Here is a 26,094-nt window from a genome sequence, read left to right on the forward strand (position 1 = left end):
ATGTCTTTCATGGCCAGTCGTAAACACATTTCTACATTAATACATACAACCTGCGTTGTGTGCGACTGTTCCGATATCAAAAACCGCCCGGCGGTTCATATTCGTCTTGGGTCCAAGTCATGTAGAATGCAGCGACGTATCGGTCTTGTCTCCTGTCGCCACACTTCCAGCTTCCGACACGTCCATATCGGAGTCCTGAGATTTCGTCGTGGATGAGCCCTCCGCAGCATGCTCAAGATCAACGGGCTGGCCGAAGTTCGGAGGGACAGTCATATCGAACCGGCTCATCCGTGTAATATACATCGGCGTTTTTACTGTTGACATGTAGTTGTATCCGTTTGATTTGTCCGAATACCCTGCCCCACGATTTGATCGGAAATACGGTCTCAGGGATGGTAGGCTAGCTACCAATAGACCAATGTTGACATCGAGTTCGCTCCACAGTTCTGTTCATTTCGGTCGTCAGCAATGACATCAACTACGGGCTCGCCAAGTTGACGCAGGGACTTACCAACTAAGCCAAATGGCAGTACTTCTACAGGAGCAGTTTGGATCGTGATGAATCGGACGAGGGAAAACGTCATGTTGATGATGCCGAGGCCGAAAGTACAGTAAACGCCGATCTTTAGCGATCTTCTGATTTTCAAGTCTGGGATGATCAGCCAGGGAAGGCAGAAGACTTTGGACAAGTTAGCTGCTGTCAACAGACGCAAAGCGAGCCAGGGCCTAGAATAGACAAACATACTCAAGATATCCCCAAAGAAGTGCAATGCCCAGCCAACTTGGAACACAATCGCCGGTGAAGAGGCCGAGCACATGACATTTTCTGTGCCAACAACGCTATCCGTCATGGACCTGACAGATCGCCAAGTGTCAGCAATGCGCCCAGAAACAAGGAGCTTGGTAGGGAACGAGGCACCCACCAGTGTTTGCTCAACGGCAAACAGATTGTGAAGAGAAGTATGATGCTGGTGAGATATGCAAGGCCACAGTACACAATAGCCGCCCACAGTAGCATTCGTCGTCGGTGCATAAATATGGGGAATATCTGGACGTATACGGCGAGAAGGGCTCCTTTACAGAGATAAAATGTCGTGAAAAATGGTATGCTGCTGGCCCAAAATAGCTGGGAAACGCCTCTAGTCAGCTTGTACAAAATACTTGATCATGGGGATTCGTCTTACTCTCATAACCAGCATGGCGTCGTCGTCGCTGCCATTGAAGCCGTCAAGATTGATTTTAACATTCTGATGCAAGGCGCCCATTACGGTGAACTGAATGTCGAACGACGCCGTCGCAACCGCTGAACACCATGCCAGGCACAGAAAGTAGTCGCTGACTTTCAACTTTCTCCCCTGAATGTTGATTCGAAGATAAAGGGAGGCAGCTATCACTGCACCGGCGGTCAAGATGGTTACCCATCCTGTGGTCTGAATAGAATCAAACTGTCAGCAAGCAGCGCCGCATCAAAAAAGGGCTCGCTGAGTCGGGGTCAACATACTATGATCGTTACCGCCTTCGGGGTTGGAAAGTGAGCCATCATCCATCGTCACGATTTTGGACAGGTGTTGGAACATCGTTCACAGTGGGCGGCTGCCAATATAAGAGGCAGCGGGACGAGAAGCTGAATGCCTGAGAACGATTAGTGAGACAGGTTGACTCGCAGCGCCACATCAAAGGGATACTAGGCCCGTTTCCGTGGTCTGACTGTCTGTAAATCGTACATAATGCCGAATCCATCATCCGGATTCGGAACTGCTCTAACCTTATCCTAGATCATCGCACCAATCGCCCGACATCCCATGGCATGCGTGAAAGGGCTGCAGGTACAGAACCGAGTCTGCTGAGTCTTCCGCGGCTGTAAGGAGACGGATTGGTAGTGCAACGACGCCCATCCCCAGATGTATCTATCCTGAGATTTGCTCGCAACGAATTCCTCTGCTCTCGAGAAACATTTCAGCATACATCGGCATCTTTAAGGGTATGAAATTTGGTGAGATACTAAAAGTAATTTCTTTCCTGCGGCAATTGTGACATTTCCCCTACAACGTAAGCCATTCGATGTCTCAGACGCATTGGATCAAAATAACGCTTGATCGAGCGTGATGGAATGGCATACCTTGCCTGACCCACGCGCTGCTTCCACACCTTCAAGCTTTTTGTGTATGTATATATGTACGGTGCACCCGAATCTAACCTCGATTGCTTTTTACTTTCTCTCCATCTAAGATTTGAGAAGCTCAAAAGATTCTGGAAGAGGTTGGAGCTCGAACAGCAGACATAAACGGGATGACAAACTTCACCGGCTAATTTGCCACTGGTCGTGGTTCCATCGACCCTAGGGCCGGCGGAACGCGTTGGACCAGCCAAACTCCGCTGTTGCATGCCCGCAGTATCCGTTGCGTCCGTATCCCGGCTCTATTCTTTGCGCCGATCGGTCGAGTCGTCTTCCGGCCCTGAGCCACGATTGTGCGTGATCTTCCGTAGCAGTGTGGTTCGCAGCGCGTCGGTACGTTGCCCAAGCCACGGTAACCAGTTGATATTTAGCCGCAGTTCCTCGGCTCTTTCTGGCCCACCCTGTGCACCGGCTGAGCTGGAACTGTGTGCGCAAGCTAAGCCTGGGGCAGCACGTGGGCGGACCAGGGTTTCTCATAGCGCTTGGCCATTCGCAACGGGAACTAGGTCGCTGGAAAGTCCCGAAGGACGCTTTGAGCCAGTGTGGTCGATCCAAAGCGGCAGGTTCTGAGATTGAAACAGTATGGACGGACTAAGGCCGGCGATCCGATAGCTTCGCCCCGTGATTACTTTTGCCAAGGTCCAGACTCGAGCGCTGAGCGATTCTGGCCAAGTCTGGCGCCCGGTGCGGCTTGACAGGCTGCGTGATCCGCGCTTAAAGCACCACAATGGTGGTTTTCGTATCCGTTGACTGTTGAGCGGAGTTTACAGACTACATTGCAGCGGGCTCCAGGATCAGTCTATGAGAGGCCAACAGCTTTGCAGCATAGCATAGCATGTATGGGGGGGGTTTTCTTTTTCCTCCAGAGAACTGTGGAAATGTTGAATACATCTCGAACGAGTAATTCGAGTCTAATCTACCTCCTGTGTACAATCAGTATGAAGGTATCTCCGAACGGCCAGGCACACGTGCCGGGTAGTCCCGACCGGGCCATTCCTCGGGACGGATCTCCACCACAATCCGGCCCCGATTCGAATCCGGCCCCACTCGCCCGATAGCTCTTCCAAAACCGTCCCGCCTGGGCTCGGACTAAGCGACAGGTGTGAAATGGTGGCGCAGCTTTCTCCTCTGCGTAAAGTCTAGTTCTCACCGTTCAAAGTTTTCCCTCATTGGGCCGCCCGTCGGGCTTTGTACCTACGCCCGACGGAAGCGGTTTGCCTTCATCCGACTGCGGCGGACTGCCCCCCAAATTCCTCATTCATCGGGAGCCAAACCAACTGGCGCCTAGCGGGTTTGCGTCACGCCCTCCATCGTTGAAAGCCAACAGCGGATATTTCGGCGAGGTGCGGCGGGTCGCTGCCGAACAGTTGCCAACATGTATCGTCGTCCTCTGGTCAATTGACGTCGCGATGACAACGGGCCAACCGCCGTGAGCCGACACAAGGCTTCCAACTTATGTGGAACACACACTAGACAGTGTAACTGCGACTATAAGCCCTCTTGTTTTATCGGAAACTGCTCTGGATTGTGATGCGGGCACAGCAGCAATGTCTATCAAACGTTCAATTCTGGGGAGCTGCCATTGGCGCGGGCACTTCTCCGTACATCTTGCCATTTCCTCCTGACCCCATCCGGCGATTTTTCCTCTGAGACAAACTAGAACTTGATCTACAAGCGAGTGAGCTGGATTCTCGATTCTCAGGTAGACCGTGGGATATCATTACACCGCCTGCGTTGTTTTGAGTACTAGCAGTGTCATGATTGCCACACAGCATCATACCGAGCTTTTGCCACGCATTCCAAGAGGGGAAATCAGCAACGCGTGGAAGCCAACGATGTACTCGGAGAAACGTTGGCTGTGATACAATAAGGTGTGTCTTTTCTGCGGGATAAGCTGAGAATGTCATCCCGAAAATGCATCATTTCTGCAGTGTGATGTGTTTGTTCTTATATTCGCCCAGCGACAAGAGATAACCTACGACTCTTTCTGAGGTTGAAGGGAAATCTGCGGTCCAGAAGAACACAGTCCAAGCCAAATGGCCGCAAGCCCGTTCCCTGCACCTCAGGGGGTAGACGAGAAGAGAGAAAAGTCTTCGTAAACGAGGAGTAGAGGATTTTGCAGCGACAAACTCGATTTCTCTCTAAGGATGCGAATCGGCGTGCCTTTTTCCAAGTTCTGACTGGCTACTTACTGCATGACTGTCGGCAGGTTAAAAAAGAGACAAAACCAGTTTCATGGCCAAAACAAAGTGTCCCGCAGCCTATCTCCATTGGAAGTTCATCTCTTCGGCCCGCTTCTTGGCCAGGCATCAGTATTCCAGTCTAAGGTACGAAGTACTTCCAACCATGCGTTGTTGTCGATCTGTTTCTTCCGTGTAGCTTCACCTGATTCTTCCGGTCGTGTCTAAGATCCTTTCTAGGCTCTAATAACCTTATCGATCGCACTTGCTGCACGTTGCGCGTTCTCCTTACTGAGTCCTGCAATGTTGATCCGCCCAGACTCTGGGAGATGAACATGATATGTACTCACCAGCTTCTTGCACTGGGATGGCGATAACGCTAGGCACCTGCATGCTTGATGTCAATATTGTCGACAACCATTTCAGACTCCATTGGACTTACGAGAAGAGTCCTTTCTCTTTAATTAAATGAGACCAATCCCCCGGTGTCTGATATCAGTCAGCACACGTATTCTAACTAACTCGGTTTTGCAACAGGACTTGCTTTAAAAACGTTCGTCAGCTGATGATGCAGTAACTGGCGGTTCGTTTTGAGGCGTTCTCTCATTGTGTCAAGTTCTGCAGTCCTGTATAAGTCGTCAGCACACCTGTGCCGTGGTGTCTGTAGAGTGCAGGTAGCGGTGTACACACCAGTTGCCTCGCATGATGCTATCGCTCAGTGCAATCTTGACCAGACGGCTTCCATACGCTGGCGATGAAGAATACGTATGCCGGATCAAACTTCGAAGCTTGTCTTGAACATTGGTCGCCACATCTTTTGTGCTTCCAACAACGTGGAGCACGCCACATCGCTCTCCGTACAGCGCAAAGTTCTTGGAGAATGATTGGCAGACAAGGAACTCCATACCTGACTCCGCGAAGACTCGCACACCAGCAGCATCTTCATCGAGGCCATCTCCAAGTCCCTGATAGGCCGTATCAAAGAAGGGCAGATGACCGTGAGATTTCATCTCGATGGCCAACTCTTGCCACTGCTGGACACTGAGGTCGACACCTGTAGGATTGTGACAGCAGCCCTGGAGCACGAATACGCTTCCCCTAGGAGCCGATCTTACGGCCGCAAGAAAGCCAGGAAAGTCGACAGCGTGTTTTGACGAGTCAAGATAAGGGTACGTGGTAGTCTCCAACCCAACTTCCTGGAAAATGGGAACATGGTTGCCCCAGGTCGGTACACCAATAAAAACCTTCGGTTTCGGTTGCATGGTCTTGGAAATCAGCAGAGCGCCCAATGAGTTGGCTCCTGTACCGGAAATAGTCTGAACTGATGAGATCTATAATTCAAGATTAACGGACTGCTCGAAATACGCGTTCGTCTCAGTCATGTTATTAACAGACCTTTCCTGAATTCAGAGCGTCATTGCGTTCACCGAACATGACCCCGGCTGCGAGACGGAGGAATTCCACATCTCCAGTCGTTGTTCCGTACTACATCCTGGTTATCTTCCATTCTTGTAGTGATTGTCTGTACCTTGAGATTTCTGCCTCACGTCATGTCCCAGATCAAGTTGGTCGAGTTGTTCCTTGGCCTGAAGGAGATCAGCCACATGTCCAAACACAACCGTTGGCCTCAAGATCCATTCACCTGTCTCACAACCTCCAACTCTTGATAACTACCAGCTTCGTTTCGGTATATTCCAACACCGAGGTCAATCTTCTCGAGACTCCTATCGTTGTCTGCGTTCTTCTTCAGGGTAAACATGGGGTCCGGAGGACCGGGCTGTATGTGTCCAAACATGGTGACTGAACTGAACCGTCGAGTGTGGAGCAGTCTTCGCAATACAGAGCGAGCCGACATTGTCCTCCAAGAAAAGAAATTTTCTCTTCTATTTTATCCTAGACAAAACCAAATCATGAAAGAACAGGCATTGATTAATTGGTCTGGCTGCGTGGTTGAGCGGCTCGACTTACCGAGTCCCCACTCGCTTGAAGCTGCTCGGGAAGTCAGGCCGAAGTCAGTAAGCCGACGGGGGCCAAACCCGAACGATAAGGGGGGTGAACCGAGGACCCCCCCTCGAATATCCTAGACCAAGAAATAGAGGGTTTGTCTGCTTTCATAAGTTCTCAGGCGATTTCAAAACACCAAGCGAGCATTATTGAGGTTGACAACAAAGTGCGCTCGGCAAAAAACTAAGAGAAGATGGCTTCTCTCTTCACAAACAGCTTGACCCGCCTCGGTGCGGCTGGAAAGCTATGCACTGTACGTCCGACATCTCTTCGTCTCAAGAAAACGCCGTGCGTCAGTATTTTATGGGTTTCGGGCATTTATTGACGCCAGCCAGGCCATGGGCATCCGCATGGTGACAAACACACAAATCGTCAATCTGGCGGCCAACGGAGGCTTCGATGCTTTATTCATCGATCTGGAACACTCGACACTGTCCATCCAAGATGCGAGCTCACATTGCATTGCTGGGATTCAGTTGGGCATTACGCCCTTCGTAAGAGTTCCCCATCAGTGTGGCAATGGCTTCGTTCAGAAGGTTCTGGACGGCGGAGCCATGGGTGTGATCTTTCCTCATATCCATGGCCGAGGTATATACAATTCTCCTCCTTAGATCAGGGTACCTAACTAACCCATGGCGAGCAGAGGACGCAATGGCGGCTGTCTCCATCTGCAAATATCCCCCTCAGGGCAAAAGATCCATCACTGGACAGCTGCCTCTCTTCTCCTTGAAGCCGACACCACAAGACCAGATCATCTCCGAAACAAACGCCAATGGCTCAAGCGTCTTTCTTATGATTGAGACCAAGGACAGCGTTGAGAAGATTGACGAGATCGCATCAGTGGAAGGCGCGGACGTCCTCCTGGTCGGGTCGAACGACCTTGCCGTTGAGCTTGGGGTACCCGGCCAGTTCAAGAGCAACGTCTTCCGGGAGGCTATGGAGGTGATTAGCCAGGCGTGCAAGAAACACGGAAAGATCATGGGACTGGCTGGAATTTACGACAACCATGACTTGCACGACTGGGCCATCAATGAGCTGGGTGTCCGCTTTCTTCTCGGTGGCCAAGACTCGGCAATACTAGCCAGGGGAGCCAAGGAAACCATGGCTGCTATTACAAAGGTGCCTAAATAGAACGAGCGGAGAACAATACGCTGATTTTTGTTGCCTGGCCCGAAACGTGAACCAGAAAATCACCAATCGTTCGTAATCGATTCCTCGTAGTTTTCATGTAAAATGATGCCTCTAGTGATGTAGATCGACAGAGATAGTTAAATATTGATTCGCCCTTGTCGGATGATAGAATATGTCCTCTCAATCCAATGTATGGCTTGGGTTTGTAGCCATTAGAGGAAATTGAAAATCACATGAAAGATCAACAGTCCCTCCGGGTCCCTCCGGGTAAGCTCGCAAGTCGTGGTTGAGATGCTTCAGGCGCCTGCAAGAGACGACTTACTACTGTAGCGTGGCTGCGGACAGCTTGATAGGCGAGGATCCGAGGCCAGACGGTCCAGCCTCATTGATTTAAACGGTCCATCACGAGCTAGACTTTCAATCTAATACGACCCGTCATTATGCTCATCAGCTGTGATTGTGAGCATCTAACCAAACTTGCTCCCGTGACCTCACATGCCGCGGATAGCATTTCTGTTGAAGCCAAGGCATGTCCAGGCCTTTCCAGACCTGTCCTAAGAGTCTTGGACCATCTACCCAAGGGTTCAGCTCCTCGGTATTTCAAGCTCTTTGCCACCATGCTAGCGGTAAGGCTGCTAGGGTAGAATGCGTGTCGTCCCAATGGCTTGGGAGGCAATATGCCTAGTGGCTGAGCTGAAGGTTTACCAGGAGCTAGTCACAAAAAAGAGGCGGCCACGTTGATGGAAAGCGCACTGGTCCGGCAAAGTGTAAACAGAGCGATGCGGGGTACTAAGTCGACTAGATCATCCACGTGTTCCGAGGGACACAAGATGTTGATAGAATTGTTGTTTGACTTTCGTCCTTTGGGTAAAGTTCTGGTTTGAGACTTTTGCTCCAAAGGATAAAAGAACTCAAACCCCGGTGCGGAATGATTTTAAAAAAAAGGCGGTAGACCCGGGAATCCAGTCAATCGCCCACATCATTACCCAGTCATAGGTCCTGGTCACATTTTCTTAAACAAAATCAACGCCAGTCTTGTTCAGAAGTCACAATGGTCAACATCTGGGGAATCGTCAAGCTTGGCCTCGTCGCCAGTGTTATGGCATCGCCCATCGTTTCGGATGACCCGTCGACACTCGACTCCCGATCTCCCCTCCCCGGCCGCGGGCAATCCAATCCGGACTGTGGAAAATACAGCTTTGTTTTCACGTAAGCGGAACGGCCAAAAGAAGCTGCAGCAAAAGTTGCGTTCACAGGTACTGATGTAGCATCCCACAGCGGCTTGCCCTGGAACCATCCCGCGGTGAAGGCGAGCGGCTTCACCCCGCAGCAGGTCGAAGCCGGGATCCGGTCAGACATGAAAGCAATCGTCCAGGCCGGTTACAACATTAAAGGTAAGCTGTTCTTGTTCTGTCACCGGCTCTTACCCATAAGCCCTACTTTACTGACAGCGTTCCAGCCGTGCTCGTGGGGCCCGAGAACCCCATTGGGGACATCGCTTCCGAGCTGAAAGGCGTAGAATGGACGGGAACTGGTGTCGGGTACGGTGTTCGAGGGAGCCCCTCCCCGGTTATCACCCGCCGGTTCATGGGCAAGTAGTCTCCGCACCTGGCTTGGAAGAAGTCATACTGACGGGGTCGGTCGGCCTCCAGACATAATTCAGTTGTACCGGGAACAGGTACCCCGAGCCCCGATTCTCTTCAACTACTCACCCAACTCGAGCGTTTGGGCCATCCAGCAGTATTTTCCGCTCCCGGCCTCACTGGACTGCTCGAAAAGGCCTGGGAAGGACCTGGTGAGTGCTGCGTTTGCATAATAGTTCACACCGTTGTTAACATGGTTCGTAGGGTATTGCGATCCACTGCAAAGCCTGCACTCCCCCATCGTAAAGCTCCCGTAGAGGGCAATGCGTGTTCAGGGGAGGATTGTTGTGCGGGATTTTGACTCATGAAGCAGAACGCAAGTGAGAGATCGTTGGTTTCCAAGACCGCGCAGTGTGTCGTTCACAGTTGGTGGGATGCTAGTCAAATCCAACAATGGTTTGTTTAGATTATGACTTCAAATCGTGCCGTTGTGTTCCTTCTTAAGATAGTCTAATTCTGCGACTACAGATTCTATATGTTCCCTGTCAAGAGGTTTTTGATTAACCCTCGTTTGTGTAACGTCAAAGTATTCAATAGGTGTTCTGGCCCCTTCCTCAACACTGTTGTCGATGGTATACATTCACAACTGTCAATCAGATAGGCTACGTTTGTGGACAATAAGTTCATTGGCTTACAGTAAACCTGACGCGGGTGGTATTAGGTGTGCGAATGGTTAGTTGTGAATCGCCTGTGTTCACCTCAAACGCTCAACAAATCCAATCATACAACAATAATACGTCTAGTATCACTACGGGGCAGAGGGTTGACTTCAATGCTGCGGGAACCCAGCCCGCTTTTGACCAGGAACTACTTCTGCCATTCGCACGGAATGGGGTGCCGAGAACTGCACCGCACCAGTGCTTTCGTCAATTGCCGCGCCTCGGCCCGGCAAACCGAGCCACAGAGCCTGGATCAGGACGCCCGAACCCCAAGGGTCGTTCCAGCCACTGCTGTGTAGCTCGAAGACTGAATCAATATGATATGGATAAGGGGTGCGACATGAGACTGCCCTTGATGTGTCTATTCCCATCAACCGTCAAACATAGCGCATAGTTCATTCTACTGCTACTATCTGGCTAATAGACATACATGGGCATGTGCTGATGATGTGAGCTCACGTTGGGGGGGGGAGTGCTGTTGTTTTAGTGTATTACAGCAGTGTTCACATTCTAAAATGTTTGACCAAACGAGTCAAGGCCAGTGTGCGCCACAAGGCTTGTTGTGGCTTGTTGGCTCTTCAGTGGAATTCACAGCTGCAAAGACCCTAAACCGTCTACTTTAGGTAGTCTAGTCCACTCTGTCCGTCCATCATGACTTGAGATGTGAAACCGGCCGCCAGCGTTATTTTGATTCCAAGCGAGCATCCGGCAATAGCATCAAAAGCGTTTTTTTCGTAATGGCCCCCGAAGGCCAAGGTCCCAGAAACACGACAGAGGCCGAGACCGAAGCTGACGCAGCGAGCTCCGCAGCGCGTGGCAGGCGGGCGAACAACGCGTGAGTGTGTGTCCGGCAGCGGATGTTCGATGGGGCGAGTGAAGTGAAGCTGATTTTCCACAAGGTGTACGCGATGCCGTGAGCGCAAGGTCAAGTGCTCGGGCTCGTTGCCGTGCGCCAACTGCCTGCGCAAGTCGGTCGAGTGTGTGTTTGACAAGGAGGATCGGAAAGTCGTGGTGTCTGAAAGGTAGCATCCGATCCCTCCCCCCCGCGGGCTTAGTTGCTGTATAGGGACTGAGTTGAACGGATGTTGACGGACAACCGCCCTCCCAAGGTTTCTCAATGACTTGAAGCGTAAATCCGGGTACGGACTTGACCGAGAACATGCGGCGCCGGCGCCGAAGCGGACACGATACCGCCCATCAGCCTCGCCGGGCGACCACCGTGACCATGATGGGACTGGTAGGATGCTGCTTGTTCTGTTCAGTTGACTTGCAACTGTTGCTGACGATGACTGATAGTTGATGCTCACGAGTCATCGACAGAAGCCCCGGTGGATGATGAGCACCAGGGTACGGTCGATGACGGCACGACCGTCGTTGGCGGCGAAGTCGACAATGAAGAACCTCGCGGTCCCTTGTCAGCCATGAGGAACCCCTTGGCAAGCGGCCCTTCAAAGTTCGTCACCGACGCATCGGGACGACGGCGTGAGTTTTCGACAGCCAGACGCCGTGCAATTTCTGTTTGCATTCTTACCCTTACCTGTGTGCTAGGATGGCTTGGTCCCTCGTCCACATGGGCGTACAGCCGGCAGGTTCTCAACATGATCCAGGGCCACCTTGGCCAGCACGAGTCGCCCGAGATACCTCTCAACGTCGATGCCCAGGCGTTCAGGTTGGACTGGCCGTCGTCCCGGAATGTGGCGTCCCAAACGACGACGCCGACGGCCGACATTCCCTCGCTCGACTACGCCCTGTACCTGACGAACACGGTCAAGTTCCACCTGGGACAGACGTATCACCTGTTCGACGAAGAAGGGTTCATGGCGGGGCTGCACGACTTCTACCGGCGAGGCCCGAGTACGGAACCGCCAGCGGACGCACGGCTGTGGTACATCCAGTTTCTGCTCATCATGGCCTTCGGAAAGGCCCTCCTGGTCCCCGGCAACCCGGCGCAGACTCCGCCTGGAAGCGGTTTGGTGACCCGGGCCCTGGAGCTTCTTCCCGACGTACATGGTCTGTACCGGGATCCTGTCTTGTCGGTTGAGATCTTGTGCTGTCTTGCCTTGTATCTCCAGTCGGTCGACCACAGGAACAGCGCATACACCTACGTGAGTAGATGAAGGCCGAGTTTCACAGAGTAACGGAAGGGAGGGAACCTGACCACATTCAACCTCAGATCGGCCAGGCGTTCCGGATAGCCCTCACTCAGGGCTTGCACCGAGAACCTTTGCAGGGCCTGCTCAATGACACCGAAGCGAACAGGCTCCGGTGCATCTGGTGGACCCTCTATATACTGGACCGGAAGCTGTCGTCCCTCATGGGTGCGCCGAACTCGATCCAGGACAGCGACATCACCGTCCAACTGCCGAGGTCGGACCCGGCAGTTCACAAGCACAAGGCCCTTGGCATCCACGTGGTCCTCTCACAGCTGCTCGCCAAGGTCTTGAACAGTGAGTAATACCATCCGCAAGACAACCGCCGACCCCGGCCCGCCCAGGCCCGCCCCGGCCACGGGCCATAGACTACTCAAAATTCCGTTAACGTTATTGCAATTGCAGCCGTCTACAGCGTCGATGGGAAGCTGGACCCCTCGTTCCTCAAGAGTGTCCAGGAGGTCCTGAGAGACATGGCAGCGCTCGCGCCGCAGCTCACGGCAGGGTTCGAGTTCAAGCTCAACAGCTCGGAACCTGCATCGAGAGTGGCTGCGACTCTGAACCTTTGCTACCACCAGGTCCGTCGCGCATCCGTTTGTTCCTCACTGACTTCGTTTGCTCCCCCTTCCACCGCATTGCCTCCCAGACTAACATATCCCTCGTCAGTGTGTCGTCCTCGCCACGCGCCCGCTTCTCATGTGTCTGTTGCAGAATGTTCTCGCACAACACGGGAGCACAAACCGAGGCCTCGCCAGCCCGATCAAGGCTTTGTTGACGACCTCGTCAGAGTCGGCGAGCAAGTCGCTCCGCATCCTGTCAGCGCTGCAGTCGCAGCATCTCTTGGGTCTGGCAGACCCTCCCGGACACAGTATTATCAACTGACGTCGCTCAACCAGAATCGTTCCTCCCCTTCGACCTGGAGCAGACCTTCTCGGCCGCCTTCGTCCTCACCTTGATGACGGCGGTGCCCGGTCTCCCGACGCGGAACGGCGAGTACGTGCAGACGGCTTTCGGCATCCTGGACACCATGATGGCGCGGGGCAATGTGGTGGCGCGCTATCGAAGGGAAGAGCTGGAGAAGTTGCAAGAAATGCTGCGTCTCGCGCAGGCCCGGCTCTTCCAAGCAGCGCCGGCGGCTGGTGGAGACGTCATGGACAGCACCGACAACCTCGGCCTCGACACGCAGTCCGCCAACGTATTACCGACGAACCACGTAGGCCAAGACGTGCCAGGTGAGGGCGGTCCCGCCACCGGCAGCACAGCCAACGGCCTGGCGTCGGAGCAGATGCTGTCGATCGCCGGATTGCTCGACTGGGAGCCCAACGTGGCGGCCCTCGAAGACGATCAACTCGCGGGAAACTGGCTTTGGACTGACCCGATCGCGCCCGACTTTGACTTTGGCGGCGAGCTGCTGTGAAGTGCCAACACATTAATACCTCGTCGAAACGCCCGCCCACCTGCCTGCGTCAACTCAACGAAGCGGCGGAGAGGCCTCTCACGGACAGAGGGCACATCACCCGAGAGTCAGTTCGCCGGGTCTCTTCCCAAAGGTTCCACACTTAGATGTGGAGCGTGGACGGTGGCCCCGGTGAAAGAAGTGGAAAAGACGTCGAGAAGGAATGGAAGCGAGTGAATCTCTTTGCTAATGAAAAGGTCTTAATCTTGCGGGGTATGACCATTTAGAAACCTCAACAAGCTCTTGGCTCTGGGGGGAGAGAGAGAGGGACCGCTGGGGGGACTCTCTGGCACTCTAGAACTCTGGGAGATTATCACAAAGTGGATGATGTCTTTGCTGGGAGAAACCCTGCAGAGGGGGTTGCGTGCTTGTGCGCCCAATCCCATCACCGCCGCTGATATTCCTCGCCTTATTATCTGCGGGAACTGACACGAAAATTATAAACATGACACGGACACTCAGGCGATCCCCGCAAGAAATATACTGGGATCTCGCGATAGGAGCGTGGCCGAGTCAGGCCCAAAGTGCCAAAAGTGTTAGGGATTGTCTGATATCAACACAAACGGCCTGCCGATCCGAGGGCCAACTCCCCGCGTTCTCTTCCCAAGTCCACCCTCCCTCTTCCCGAACCACTTCCCCGGACCCACGGAGCGAGAGTCTAGAGATAATGACCAAGGCCGGGATGTCATTGGGGTCCGATTCGCTGTGCCAGCGTGCCCGTGGTCAGGGTCTCGGGTATCAAATCACTCTACACTAGCCAAAATCGAATGACCTGGCATTGCCGAACATGGGCGTTCCCATGTCGGCGTGACCGTTGGCACTTTGAAGAGATAGAAAACCCGAGAGTTGATACGCAGATCTGTCTTGGCATTTTTTTCCCTCTCACTCTCATCGACTTCCGGCCTCTGTCTTGTCTGTTGGTTCCTTCGTTCGGCGCAGATTGTCTGGGGAACTCAAATAGTCGGCCGTTCCCATCCTTTCTTCACTGAACCTGTTGCATTTTATCTCCCAGTCAGCCCTAATTTCTTAAGAAGAGAGTAGAAGAGTAGAGAGTGTTGAGAGAGCAGAGAGCCCAGTCTACTTAATCCCCCCCCCTCCCCTCTCATCCCATCCCCATCCCGTCCCCCATCCCATCCAACCCGTCCTATCCTTTCGAAAAGAATATCTCAGCCATGGACCAAGAGAAGATGGGGCCTTCGGGCTTGGACGACATCTCGCACCAGCAGAGCGCCAAGTTCGGCCAGGTCGAGGACCCCAACGTCGAGCCGGGCCACGAGCTTCACAGGCGGCTCGAGACGCGCCATGTCACCATGATCGCCCTTGGCGGCGCCCTGGGCACGGGTTTGCTGATCGGAACGTATGTGGTGCCCTCCTCCTCCTGAAAGAACATCATCGAGAGCTTCTTCTGACTGACACTTTCCTCTCCTCAGCGGTTCCGCCCTCGTCAAGGCTGGCCCGGCCGGCATCCTCATCGACTACTCCATCGTCGGCTGCATCGTCTTCCTCGTCATGGCTGCCCTCGGCGAGATCATCTCCTACATGCCTCTGTCCCACGGCTTCGGCGGCTACGCGACGCGCTTCGTCGACCCGGCCCTGGGCTTCGCCACGGGCTACGTCTACTTCTTCAAGTACCTCCTCGCCACGCCCAACCAGCTCTCGGCCTTCGCCCTCATCATGAAGTTCTGGGTCGGCGACCGTGTCAACCCGGCCGTCTTCATCTCCATCGCCCTCGTCCTCATCGTCGCCATCAACAGCATCAGCGTCAAGGCCTTTGGCGAGTTCGAGTTCTGGCTGTCCTCCCTCAAGGTCATCATCATGGTCGGCGTCATCCTGCTGCTCTTCATCCTCGCCGTCGGCGGTGGCCCCACCGGCGACCGCCCGGGCTTCCGCTACTGGTCCGACCCGGGCGCCTTCGCCGAGTACAAGGTCGAGGGGGCCCAGGGCCGTCTGCTCGGCGTCTGGAGCGCCATGGTCGCCGCCGTCTACGCCTTCTCCGGCACCGAGCTCGTCGGTGTCACCGTCGGCGAGGCCAAGAACCCGCGCCTCAGCATGCCCAAGGCCGTCCGCCTGACCTTCATGCGCATCGTCTTCTTCTACGTCATCTCCGTCTTCCTGCTCGGCATGGTCGTCCCCTACAATAGCCCCGAGCTCGTCTTCGCCGCCAAGGCCAAGACGAGCGCCGCCGCCTCGCCCTTTGTCGTCGCCATCACCATCGCCAAGATCAAGGGCCTCGACCACGTCATCAACGCCTGCCTCGTCATCTTTGTCTTCTCCGCCGCCAACTCGGACATCTACATCTCCTCCCGTACCCTGTACGGCATTGCTGTTGACGGCAAGGCCCCCCGCATCTTCACGCGCACCACAAAGTCCGGCGTGCCCTACGTGGCCCTCGGCCTGTGCGGTATCTTCTGCAGCTTGGCCTACATGTCTGTCAGCACCGGCGCTGCGACCGTGTTTGGCTATCTGACCAACATGGTCACCGTCTTTGGTAAGTCTGATGCCGCCTGTATTCCAACCCATGACCGAGTAAAACGAAGACTAACATGAGACCTCAAGGCCTGTTGACTTGGATCTCCATCCTCATCTCCCACATCTTCTTCTGCCGTGCCCGCGACGTGCAGAGCATCGACCCGGCGTACATCCCCTACCGCGCCCCCTTCGGCATCTGGGGCTCCTACGCCGCCCTCGGCTTCCTCATCATCCTGACCCTGACCAAGGGCATCGAGGTCTTCGTCGGCACCTTTGACTACAAGAACTTCATCGTGCAGTACATCGGCATCCCCGTCTACCTCATCTGCATCTTCGGCTTCAAGATCCTCAAGAGGACGAGCCGCGTCCACTCGGCGACGGCCGACCTGCTGACGGGCGTGCCGCTCGAGACGGTGGCCGAGGAGAGGGCCGCGTTCGAGGCCGAGAGGAGGGAGAAGGAGGAGGCCTCCGGCAACAAGGGCATGCTGGCCAGAGTCTACCGCAAGGGATTCGCCTGGCTGTTCTGAGTGTGTGTGAGTGTGGAAGCGGCGTACGCTTCAACGACAAAGCGTTTGCAATTTAATGAGATAATGTGATACCAAATCAACCCCAAGTCCGCACTTTTCTGTGGATTATATCTTCAATAAAAGTAGTAGAGATTTTTTCGTGCTTCAGCTGCTGCTTTGTACATTGATATGCCTCTTTAGATGGGATGTTCAATTACAACCTTCTCCAGAGAGGCGCCGCCGTGAGCCACCCTCTCGATCTCCTTGATGCCCGCCTCCCCTCCCTTTACTACCGTAACATTCGGATGCCGCGGAACCCTTTCGAGGGTGCTCAAGAGGTACGACATGACCTTGCGCGAGCGAACCGGGAATCCCGGGTCCTGGGGGCTCCCCATGGCCCCCACGCTGCCTGCGGGCCGGTACGACGTGCAGAAGCCGAACGCTGGATCACTAGGGACGGGCAGTGTGCACGCGAGCTTGAGAGACTCTTCAGGGACGCCCGCTGACAGGCTGCGACGCACGAGGGCGGGCGAGGTCCGCTGGGGATCGACGCCGGGGCCCGCGAGCCCGTGGCCGACAGTGTCGAAGGCGGTGGCCAACACGAGCCCGAGCTCCTCCGCCGCGGCGCGGATATCCTCGGCCACGACCGCGCTGTTGTAGTCAAAACAGCGCGTGGCCCCCAGCTTCTGGAGAACGGCGTGGTTCTTGGGGGAGGCCGTTGCGAAGATGTGACCGAAGCCCGCGGCCTTGGCGAGCTGGATAGCCGCCACGCCGACGCTGCTGGCGCCGCCCCAGATGAGGATCGCTCTGTCGGTGGCGTCGGCCCCAGCCACGTCGGCGGCCGGTAGGCCGTGTCCGAGGACGTTGAAGAGGGCATCGGCGGCGGTCTGGGTGACGAGGACCAAGCCGGCGGCGTCTGTGAGGGGCAGGCCGGCGGGGATCTTGAAGGAGAGGTCGCTTTCGACGATGGCCTTGTCCTGGTGCGTGCCCAGGGACGAAGGTTGGGGGAAGGAGACGGGGGACAGGCCGACGACGACGTCGCCCGGACGAAGAGTCGAGTCCGGGCCCGTTGCCTCGACGGTGCCGGCAAACTCGAAGCCCGTGATGTAGGAGCTCAGGCCGACGTGGAAAAAGTTGAGGTCACACAAGTTGACGCCCGAGTAGCGGACCGAAACGAGGGCTTGCGACTTTTGCGGCACGCGGGCCTCGGTGACTTGCTTGATGCAGAGCTTTCCATCGGCTCCAAGATAGATTGATCGGGACATGTTTGTTGATGTTTGTTGACGACGCAGGGGAACGGCGTTGCGTGGTGCTACTTGAGTAAGAAGTCAAGACTAAGACGCTTGATGTATGCAACCAACACGGTTCAACATCATGTACTCCATCTTTATATGCTCCGGTACATACGATGCCGTCGTGATGCCTCATAGAATCGAAAGCCGATAAGTTGTCCGTCCCGAATCGGGATTATGGCCGGGCAAGCAACGCCGCTCCGAACGTTTGGCACCATCACCCCGCGATTCCGGAGGACACGGAGTTAAGCGTCGAGAGGTTGGCGCCGGAGCCGAAGATTTCCTGTCATTTAAAGGCACGGACTCACGTTTCCTGTGCGCTCGGCGAACCCTGAGAACGGAGCAATCCGCCCGGACCTGTCTGGAGAGGTCTTCTGCCATCCAAGGCCAGGCTTGGGACTGACTCGCGAGGTTTCGGTGCTTGTATTGCGATTGGAGACGTTGTCGATCTATCAGGAATCTCATCTTAGTGCTACCCATGGCATTATCAGACCCTGATAATCATAAACCTGAATGACCAAGCTTTGACCCAAAAGCACGAGCAAAACCGCGGAGCAGAGTTCAACAACCAGAAATCTTCTCCCACCCAGGTACCCATGACCTTTCAAAGTCATTCTCGGGTTTACCGACCTGATGCTTCCTCTCGCCGACGTGACCGCTATTACCTTGGGCATATTATCGGAAGACGGCCTCCGAGCGATTTGGCTCGAGTTGAAGTCAACCGGGCCCAAGCTTCCCACAAGCCTCGCCAGATCCGACGCAATCTTGGCATCCAGCGGGAAATGACGGGGCCCGCCCTTTCGTCTGGTCGAGTGGCCGAAGTGCCGAAAAGCCTTGGCTGGCCGGGCGAGTCGGGCGAGAGAGGCTGTCGAATATCAATACGGTCAATTGGGGGGGGGGGGGGGGGGGGCACCCCCGTCGTCCATCCACGAGGCGCAGCCCGGGTCTATCGACGGTATCCATGCGGGGATCAGAGGCTGAAGAACCAAAGGAGCCAGTGATCGTCGTGGCTGGGCGAACGTTTTCGTCTGGCTCTCGAGGTTGGGTGGGATTGGGGTTGAGACCTCGGCGGACGAGCCAGGATGGCAATAACATGCCCAACACTTTCCCTTCACCAAGACGTTTGCAGTAGGGACGAGAGCCAGAGTGTCGATGGGCTGGTTACTTGCCGGATATTACATCCCATTACCGGCCACGCTAGGCAGACGACATCAGATCCAAGGGGGGTCTCTCAGGCTCTCAGCTTCCATCCCCATGGGTCCGCGTCGCCAAGGAGGCGCATCTCGCCCTGCTTGTAGGGCTGCGCCGAGCTTATCCGTGTCGAGACCAATAAAGGGCGAGTCGCTGCCTGGTTTGTATGGGAACCTGTGGGCTCGACACGGTGCTGTGCCGCTGCTAGCGCGGGCGAGTGAGTTGAGGACTCCCGTTCTGCCAAGCCCGAAAAAGGGAGGGTGGAATTGTAGAAAAGAAGATGGATATCTCCCTTCGGGCTCTATTGGTCACAGCTAGATCATTTTTTATTTGTATAAATTTCTGCAATCAGGTTTGTGCAGTTCGGATCACCACACCGTCGAACCACTTCTCTCGATTCGTGTAAGCCAGACCCATCAAAGCTTCAAGTTGTCCACGTTGGACAGCCAGCACCGCCCGCACTTGACTCGCCAAGCCCGGCCGAGTAAACAGCTCGAGAAACGTGTTAAAAAGAAAAAGAAAAGAAAAAGACAAGCAAACATGTCAGAACCGCAAGCATCGCAGTCAGCTCCGGAGGCGACTCCGGCGCCGCAGCCGCTTTCCGCCGAGATCCAGCCGCCCCCGCCAGCGTATGCGAAGGAGCCGCCGGCGACGACTATGGACGGCAGCAGACCCGCGCCCGCGACGGAAATGCCTACCAGCCCATCGCAGCCCGAGTAAGGCTCTTCGACCTCGCCAACGCCAGAACGAGAAGGATGCTGACCAACTCGTCGCAGACAGCAACAGCACACGACGACACCGGCCGGCCAGAAGAGCGCCCCGGCGCCAGCGCCAGCGACCGTCACGCCGCTGCACATGCTCGGCGACGAGCCGGCCTTCATCGACTGCCCATTCTGCCAGACGAGGGCCATGACCAACATCAGCAAAGATGGCAGCGGCATGCAGATGTAAGCCCCCGAACCCCCGCAGAAGTGAAGAAGGGAGAGACGAGTCGAGACGGCTAACAACGCACGTCTTTCCAGGGTCGCCGGCGCGCTGTGCTGCCTCCTGTGCGTTTGTCTCACCTGCGTCCCCTGCATCGCGGGCTGGTTCGAAGACACGAACTACACCTGCGCCAACTGCCGCAAGACGGTCGCCACGAGGCCGTACGACGGGCCCATCCGCGTCTTCGGCCCCCAGCCGTACGGCGCCGTGCCGTCCCAGTACCAGAGCCCGCCGCCGCCGGTTGCCGAGAAGCAGCAGGCCGCGCAAGCTTGAGGCGGTGGGCGTTAGGACGTAGATGGAGCCAGCGGGATGTGACGCGAATACTCGACGGACGAGATTGCGTGTTTGGGACGGCCGTGTTTTGAGATTATACCCCTCCTTCAATTTTTGTTTTGTTTTGGGAGTTGTCGCCAGTTTTCTATTTTGTTGGCGCGTACGATACGATGCGGAAGGCGAGACCGAAAGGAAAGAAGCTAGCCAATCCCACATACCGGTCGCGTATGAAAAATGAACAAGGCGGCTAGGTATTTATTTATATCACTTAATTACCCCACGGTGCTGAGGGCTTTTTGCACACCTCCGACATTTCACACGGTTGCGTAGGTAGTCCTTAAATCATTCCCACGCACGTGCCTGCTGATGAACAGCCAAACACGTCTTAGTGGACCACACGCTACTTTGTTGCGAAGCGCCGGGAAATCGCAGTATGCCTTCGGTGAAAAGTCGCCGGTTTCTTGACATGCGATTCCCGCATGCCCGGAGGGGGGGGGGGACTCCACACTCACCGACCGCCGGTTCTCCACATCCCGCCGACCCGGACCCGACTGCCTTAATCCGCGTTACTGGTCCTCCGTCACGTGGGCTCGCATTCACCAATACGGCGAGGAGCCAGTAAGATACCCAGCAAGTAACCGGCAGTCCACGCTGCCAACACACACACACACACACACGACGAAAGTCCGTACCCTTCCCCCACTCGCCTCTCCAACGATATCAAAGACCTCCCCCCCCCGTGACGGGAAGAAGACCAGCGTCTAGACACAATCCAATAGGAAGCATGCTAGACACCGAGACCTCCGATTTCATCATGCCTCCGTTAAATCTACCCCTCTTCCCGGCGATCCGCTGCACGTCATCACCCATCGCCCCCCCTCCGGCGGCATCACCATACACCAACAGCACACCGCCTTCGCGAAGTAGCGAGTCGCGAACCAAGAGTGGCCGAGGGGAGGCGTAACGCTGGTCGCCGTTCTTCTTCGGACTCGCCCCTCCCCACTCCGCCACCGGAGGCAGAACTGCCTCCCCAACAGTGTCGGAGTGCCGGAGATGGCGAGCTGCGGCCCTGTGTGGCGCTGGGGAGAGGCGCTCTGGACCAAGGCGGGTGTTACAATCCCCATTGTCACGGAATCAAGAGCAACATGGGACAAAACTTCCAAGCAGGTGGTTCAGTCCAAACAAAGTGGGTGTATCATTTGAGCGATGAGGCTCTTTCTGAGAAAAATGAGATCTATCAGGTGGAAGAAGAAAAAGAAATGAGAGGGGAAAAAGGTCATCCACGACAAGAAATGGATTCCTTCACGCTATGCCAGCATTACCCATCCTGCCCGCCGTTGGATGCGAAATCTAGAGTAGGTATCAATCAAGACAAGGGTGTGACATATTGTTTAAAAGCAGCAACAGAAGTAGTAAAAAGCAATACCGGTCGCCAATCCATCATCATCATTCCATGCTACCGTCCACAGTCCTTCGTGTCCGTATGTTCGTCGTGAAACGTCGCTGCAAGTGCACGCTGGTATATATCCGCCCCATCGTCTAGGATGCGGACGGTCGAACTCGACGTGTATCGCCACGGTTGGCGTTCGTGCTTAATTCTGAAAACGTATAATAAGTGCCGCTCGGGGGCGGCACAAAAGCCGTGACTCCATTCACGTTCACGGGCTAGGGGTTGAGTACTCCATGATCTCGATGGAGTAGTACGGCAGCTCCTGCGCCAGGGTGCCGCTGTCGCAGAAGATAAACGTGCCCTCGACCTCGCTCTCGGGTTCATCGAGCTCGTCGATGCGCGGGGGCGGGGGGTCCTGGAACTGCAGGTGGATGAAGCTGCGGCGGTCACCGACGCGGCGGCGGAGCCTACGGGCACTGGAGCCAACGGCATCCGGGTCGAGGGGCGTCCAGTCCTCGTGGTCTGAGTCGCTGCGCTCCGAGATGGTGCGCTTGCCGATGCTTGAGCCGTGGGACCGGCGCTTGCGCATCCGAAGCTCGCGCTGCGTGCGGACGAACTCGCGGTGCGCCGCCTCGTCCTCGTCCAGATCTTCCTCCGAGTCCTCGTCGGAGGAGCTCGAGAGGCCGCAGTTCAGGTCCCGCATCTTGCGCGTCAGGCCAGGCGGCAGCTCTTTGGGCGCCGGGGCCCGCGAGCGGGAGCGGGCCGAGGCCGGCGAGGAGAAGCCCGAGGGCGCAATGGCGCCCGTGCGGTCTTGGTCCATGGGGTCGAAATCGGACAATTCTTCGAGGGTAAAATTGGCCTTGGGGGCGGTGGCGACGGCAGCGGCGGTAGAAGCAGTGGTATGGCTTTCATGGAAGGTTTCTTGGGTCGGAGGAGTGACGGCAGATTCGTCTTCGGACTCTGAATCGTCGTCCTCTTCGTCTTCTTCGTCGTCCGATTCCTCCTCGGAATTGCCGTCGACGGCCATAGGAGCGGGTCCCGGGATAAACGTGGGAGCGGACATCGAAGCCGGCATAGGGGCATGCATCGGGGCCGGAGCTTGAGGGTGAAGGCTCATTGGAACATCGTCGTCCACGTCTGTTGACTCGCCGTCATCGTCCGAGTCTTCTTCCTCTTCATCCCCGCTGTCTTCGCTGTCCTCCCCCTCCTCGTCATTCTCGCCGTGGTTAGATGTCGCCTGCATGGCCTCGCCCCCCTCAGAGCCGGACTCGGATTCTGACTCGGACTCGGACTCGGAATGTTCCTCGTCTTCATCCGACTCGGAGTCCTCGGACGAGGTGCGAGGCGACAACTGGGCGAAACGGTTCGAGGGCGTGAAGCTGAACTCATGAGGGTTGCCCGTGGGTTGGATGCCAGAGTCTTCCAGCAAAGACGAGCGGCTGGGGTGATGCCATGTCGGTAGGTGTCGTGCGGCGTACTTGCGATTGACGACGGGCGCGGTAGTCGTAGGGCTCTGAGGCGGTGAGTTGGGGCTCCCCAGAGGGCCCAGCATCATGCTGGGCGTTGTCGGCCGTGGTTTGCGAGGCATTGACGACAAGACTTGCGATAGGACAATAGGAAAGATCCGCAGAAGCGAGCCACTTGCCGTGCACTATCAGTGGCCAGCGTAATGGTTCGTGGCCCGGCAGTGTTTCCTCGTGGGAATGGTTGATCTTGTCGAGACTGCCTTTGGGTGCAGGACCAGATGCTGTTTCTCACTTCTTCGGTCTTTCGGGGGGGAAGCAATTTTTGGCGGGCAAATGGACAGAGAGATCAGACCAGGTCCGTTCACTGTAAGGCAGTAAGTCGATTTAGCTGTTGATGTGATTGATGTGTGTTTATGTATGTTGTAGATGTGTTCGTGTTCGTGTATGGCAGATGGTGAGTAGGGTGGCAGTAAGTCAAGGCGTCAACACCCAGAGCAAGAACCTCCGGCAAGGAGAAGAGGAGGATATTCGGCAGCAGATGTAGGTTGTCATGATAGATCTGGCGAGAAATGCGTGATGACTGAGCAGAACACGCGGCGGAGAAGCAATGCAACAATGCAACAACGCAACGGAGGTGGGGGAGGATGACTCTCTGCGGAATGGATGCAAAGTGCCAATGGCGGATGAAGGACTTCTCGAATCCGAATCGAATTTCTAACCCAGTCAATCGGCCGACACTGACAGACGCGAGAGAGCGAGAGTGAGACTGGCAGTGAGACTGAGACTGAGAATGAGAGTGAGAGTGGGAGTGGAGAATGGGGAGGAAAGTTTCGGGGGAGGATGTGCGGGATCCCGGCAGTGGAGCCAACGAAAACCGGGCGGGCGGTGACGATAGGACGGCCTCTGTCCTGGCTGCGACAAGGGACAGCCTTGAGGAGGGGGGTGGCGGGTGAGAGAGAGAGAGAGAGAGAAGGTGAGTGAGAGTGAGAGGATTACAGTGCCGAACGGCTGATGAGAGAGGAGGGCAGCAGTGGTGCGATGTGCACGCGAGAAGAAAAAGCAATGCCGACGTCGACGGAATGGTGGAAGACGCCCGAGACCGTAACTATTTTGCTCTGTTACGGTATACTGTGGGGTTGGCGTTTTCGGGTGGAATGAACGGCCAGAAGAACGGATGGCCGGGAGGGGGATGCCGCTTTCTGATTCCTGGATTTGAAGTGTGGGATGTCCGGGCTATCGCGAGTGAGCGAGAGGACGTATCTGTTCGATCGGTTCGACTTGAGGAAGAGAGAGAGGGCGCTGGGCGTTGGGCGACTCCGTGATAGGTGGGGAGCAGTAGCCGATGGCGCGACTAGACAGTCCGGTCTTGGAGGTGGTTATGGCTGGGCTGGCTGGCTGCCTGGGCTGACTGATATAACCCCGTGAGTTCACACAGACCGCCTGTGTACTGATGAGTCGAACAAGTGGATGGTCAGGTTGGAGGCAGACACATGTCAACGCCGAGAGGAAAGGAGGAGAAGGGGGGAAAAGGAAGAAGAAGGGAATTCCCCATGGCTGTTGTGTGGGATGGGGGAGAATTAAGAATCCAGACACAAGTGAGTGGGAGATAAAAAAAACAGAGACGGGAAAAAAAAAGAAGGCATTGCACATGTGCGCTGCAGCTGTGGCCATGTTCTTCCTTCCTTGCTTGCTCAAGCCTCATGCCTCAATCAATGCCTGCAGTGTATGCCTGCCATGTCATGCAGCAACAGACTCGTCAGACGAGCCCCCCCTCTCTCTTTCTATCTCAGTGTGTTTCTCGGTTCTTCCTACTTAGTAACCCTGGCTGCAACTCTCATCAGCATCTCCATCTTCCTATCAGAAGCAAAAAAAAAAGTACCGTGTGGCACCCCTCCGTCCCCAGCGCTTGGGGGTTTGGCCGTGGATCTCCTCTTTTGCGCATTCTCGCGGGGGCGCGGGTTGGACTTTGGGCAGCAATGCTCTAGGCCCCCGGTCCAACCCGTTTTGTAGTATCTCGAAAAAAATCTCATGTGTGCGCGCACTTGCGGGTACCGCAGCAGCGGACTCGACAGGCTGATCTGGACTGGGCTGGGCTGGATTGGGTGTGTAACCAAGGCCGTTGCGTGACGGCGAGATGCAATGCGAGCAAAAGGAAGGGGAAGAGAAAGAGGGGTGATGGAGGGGTGATGGATGGGTGTGTATGTGTGTGTGTGTGTGTGTGTGTGTGTGTGTGTGGCTGGTTTGCTGCCAGTGACTTGAGCATTTTTATTTTATTTCATTCATCATGGTAACATTTTACAAGTGTTTTAATGGCACAGAGTAGATCACGTTGGCTGTCATGATATCGACACCTCATCGTCTGCCGTGGAATGTTTGTTTCCACGCCGCGAGCCAGGTGTCGGCTCGTCCATGGACCACCACCGCCTCGCCGTCTCTCGAGATGCTTCTCGTGGCTCTCAGGGACTGGACGAGGGATCTGACCGGTAAAGGCTGCCCACCTCTCGACTCTCGCCCGAGACAGTGACACAATGCCACGAATTGCAAGAGGAGATCGAGAGGCCAGCCACAGACGGGCGACCAGCTGTACCCATTGGGCCAGAGGGCGTTGGCGGATTAGACGGGAGACTGACTGGAAAGTCGATTGGCGTTGTGTAAGTGAGGGAGAAAGAAGAACAAAAATCGAGAGGGAGGGGCGTGATGCATGATGCATCGGCGTCATGCTCGTGGCCGGGTCGGATTTGTGGAGAAGACTGGCGCCGCACCGCCGTGAGAGGAGGAGAAGAAGGAGGAGGCGGTCAGGAATCAGGATGCACACCACCCGCGAATATTCGTACAGTATCTGTACCCGTACTTTCCCATGGTAATTCGTTCCAGAAGCCCAAAAGACGAAGCCGGAAGCAGACTCGAGTAACACGGACGTCAAGGCCCGACGCGAAGCCGCCGGCGCTGCGCTTCCGTGATCCTTCAACATCCACGCGAGGTCATGACCGTTGGCGCCCGTGTCATACGTCCTGGGCCAGCACACACACACTGCCAGCCTGATGCTGGGCTGGTAATTGAAAAAGAGAAAAAAAAGAAGGGAAAAAAAAAGACTCTGGCGACGAGACCGGGGTGCCATGGGCTG

At 55.5% G+C, this 26,094-nt stretch overlaps 9 protein-coding genes across 9 annotated transcripts; 5 read left to right on the plus strand and 4 right to left on the minus strand.

Moving 5' to 3' along the window:
* Positions 1 to 117: 117 nt before the first annotated feature.
* On the minus strand, positions 118 to 1,577 carry CH63R_01327 (Archaeal flagellin n-terminal-like domain-containing protein; the record flags this gene model as incomplete). The annotated part of the gene is made up of 5 exons (XM_018296302.1): positions 118 to 314; positions 512 to 679; positions 746 to 968; positions 1,185 to 1,423; positions 1,502 to 1,577. 5 exons carry the CDS (start codon positions 1,575 to 1,577, stop codon positions 118 to 120), a joined length of 903 nt encoding a protein of 300 aa, XP_018164664.1.
* Positions 1,578 to 4,592: 3,015 nt separating this feature from the next.
* Positions 4,593 to 6,151, minus strand: CH63R_01328 (Aspartate aminotransferase; the record flags this gene model as incomplete). Its single annotated transcript, XM_018296303.1, has 6 exons — positions 4,593 to 4,743; positions 4,799 to 4,845; positions 4,910 to 4,982; positions 5,047 to 5,687; positions 5,752 to 5,841; positions 5,999 to 6,151. The coding sequence occupies 6 exons, from the start codon at positions 6,149 to 6,151 to the stop codon at positions 4,593 to 4,595; spliced, it is 1,155 nt and encodes a 384-aa protein (XP_018164665.1).
* A 402-nt stretch (positions 6,152 to 6,553) lies between these two features.
* On the plus strand, positions 6,554 to 7,491 carry CH63R_01329 (HpcH/HpaI aldolase; the record flags this gene model as incomplete). Its single annotated transcript, XM_018296304.1, has 3 exons — positions 6,554 to 6,613; positions 6,696 to 6,948; positions 7,004 to 7,491. The coding sequence occupies 3 exons, from the start codon at positions 6,554 to 6,556 to the stop codon at positions 7,489 to 7,491; spliced, it is 801 nt and encodes a 266-aa protein (XP_018164666.1).
* A 1,051-nt stretch (positions 7,492 to 8,542) lies between these two features.
* Positions 8,543 to 9,391, plus strand: CH63R_01330 (uncharacterized protein; the record flags this gene model as incomplete). The annotated part of the gene is made up of 5 exons (XM_018296305.1): positions 8,543 to 8,700; positions 8,770 to 8,885; positions 8,951 to 9,032; positions 9,144 to 9,286; positions 9,339 to 9,391. 5 exons carry the CDS (start codon positions 8,543 to 8,545, stop codon positions 9,389 to 9,391), a joined length of 552 nt encoding a protein of 183 aa, XP_018164667.1.
* Positions 9,392 to 11,214: 1,823 nt separating this feature from the next.
* Positions 11,215 to 13,360, plus strand: CH63R_01331 (C6 transcription factor; the record flags this gene model as incomplete). Its single annotated transcript, XM_018296306.1, is given in 5 exon segments — positions 11,215 to 11,898; positions 11,907 to 12,240; positions 12,349 to 12,521; positions 12,610 to 12,787; positions 12,840 to 13,360. Coding segments are annotated over 5 exon segments (1,890 nt in total).
* Positions 13,361 to 14,571: 1,211 nt separating this feature from the next.
* CH63R_01332 (Amino acid permease) lies at positions 14,572 to 16,395 on the plus strand (the record flags this gene model as incomplete). The annotated part of the gene is made up of 3 exons (XM_018296307.1): positions 14,572 to 14,756; positions 14,830 to 15,887; positions 15,956 to 16,395. The coding sequence occupies 3 exons, from the start codon at positions 14,572 to 14,574 to the stop codon at positions 16,393 to 16,395; spliced, it is 1,683 nt and encodes a 560-aa protein (XP_018164669.1).
* A 176-nt stretch (positions 16,396 to 16,571) lies between these two features.
* CH63R_01333 (Alcohol dehydrogenase) lies at positions 16,572 to 17,639 on the minus strand (the record flags this gene model as incomplete). The annotated part of the gene is made up of 1 exon (XM_018296308.1): positions 16,572 to 17,639. The coding sequence occupies one exon, from the start codon at positions 17,637 to 17,639 to the stop codon at positions 16,572 to 16,574; it is 1,068 nt and encodes a 355-aa protein (XP_018164670.1).
* Positions 17,640 to 19,397: 1,758 nt separating this feature from the next.
* Positions 19,398 to 20,114, plus strand: CH63R_01334 (LITAF-like zinc finger domain-containing protein; the record flags this gene model as incomplete). Its single annotated transcript, XM_018296309.1, has 3 exons — positions 19,398 to 19,573; positions 19,634 to 19,804; positions 19,880 to 20,114. 3 exons carry the CDS (start codon positions 19,398 to 19,400, stop codon positions 20,112 to 20,114), a joined length of 582 nt encoding a protein of 193 aa, XP_018164671.1.
* Positions 20,115 to 21,772: 1,658 nt separating this feature from the next.
* On the minus strand, positions 21,773 to 23,059 carry CH63R_01335 (uncharacterized protein; the record flags this gene model as incomplete). The annotated part of the gene is made up of 1 exon (XM_018296310.1): positions 21,773 to 23,059. The coding sequence occupies one exon, from the start codon at positions 23,057 to 23,059 to the stop codon at positions 21,773 to 21,775; it is 1,287 nt and encodes a 428-aa protein (XP_018164672.1).
* Positions 23,060 to 26,094: the final 3,035 nt, after the last annotated feature.

Source organism: Colletotrichum higginsianum, chromosome 1, assembly GCF_001672515.1.
Source record: "Colletotrichum higginsianum IMI 349063 chromosome 1, whole genome shotgun sequence".
Lineage (NCBI taxonomy): Eukaryota > Fungi > Ascomycota > Sordariomycetes > Glomerellales > Glomerellaceae > Colletotrichum > Colletotrichum higginsianum.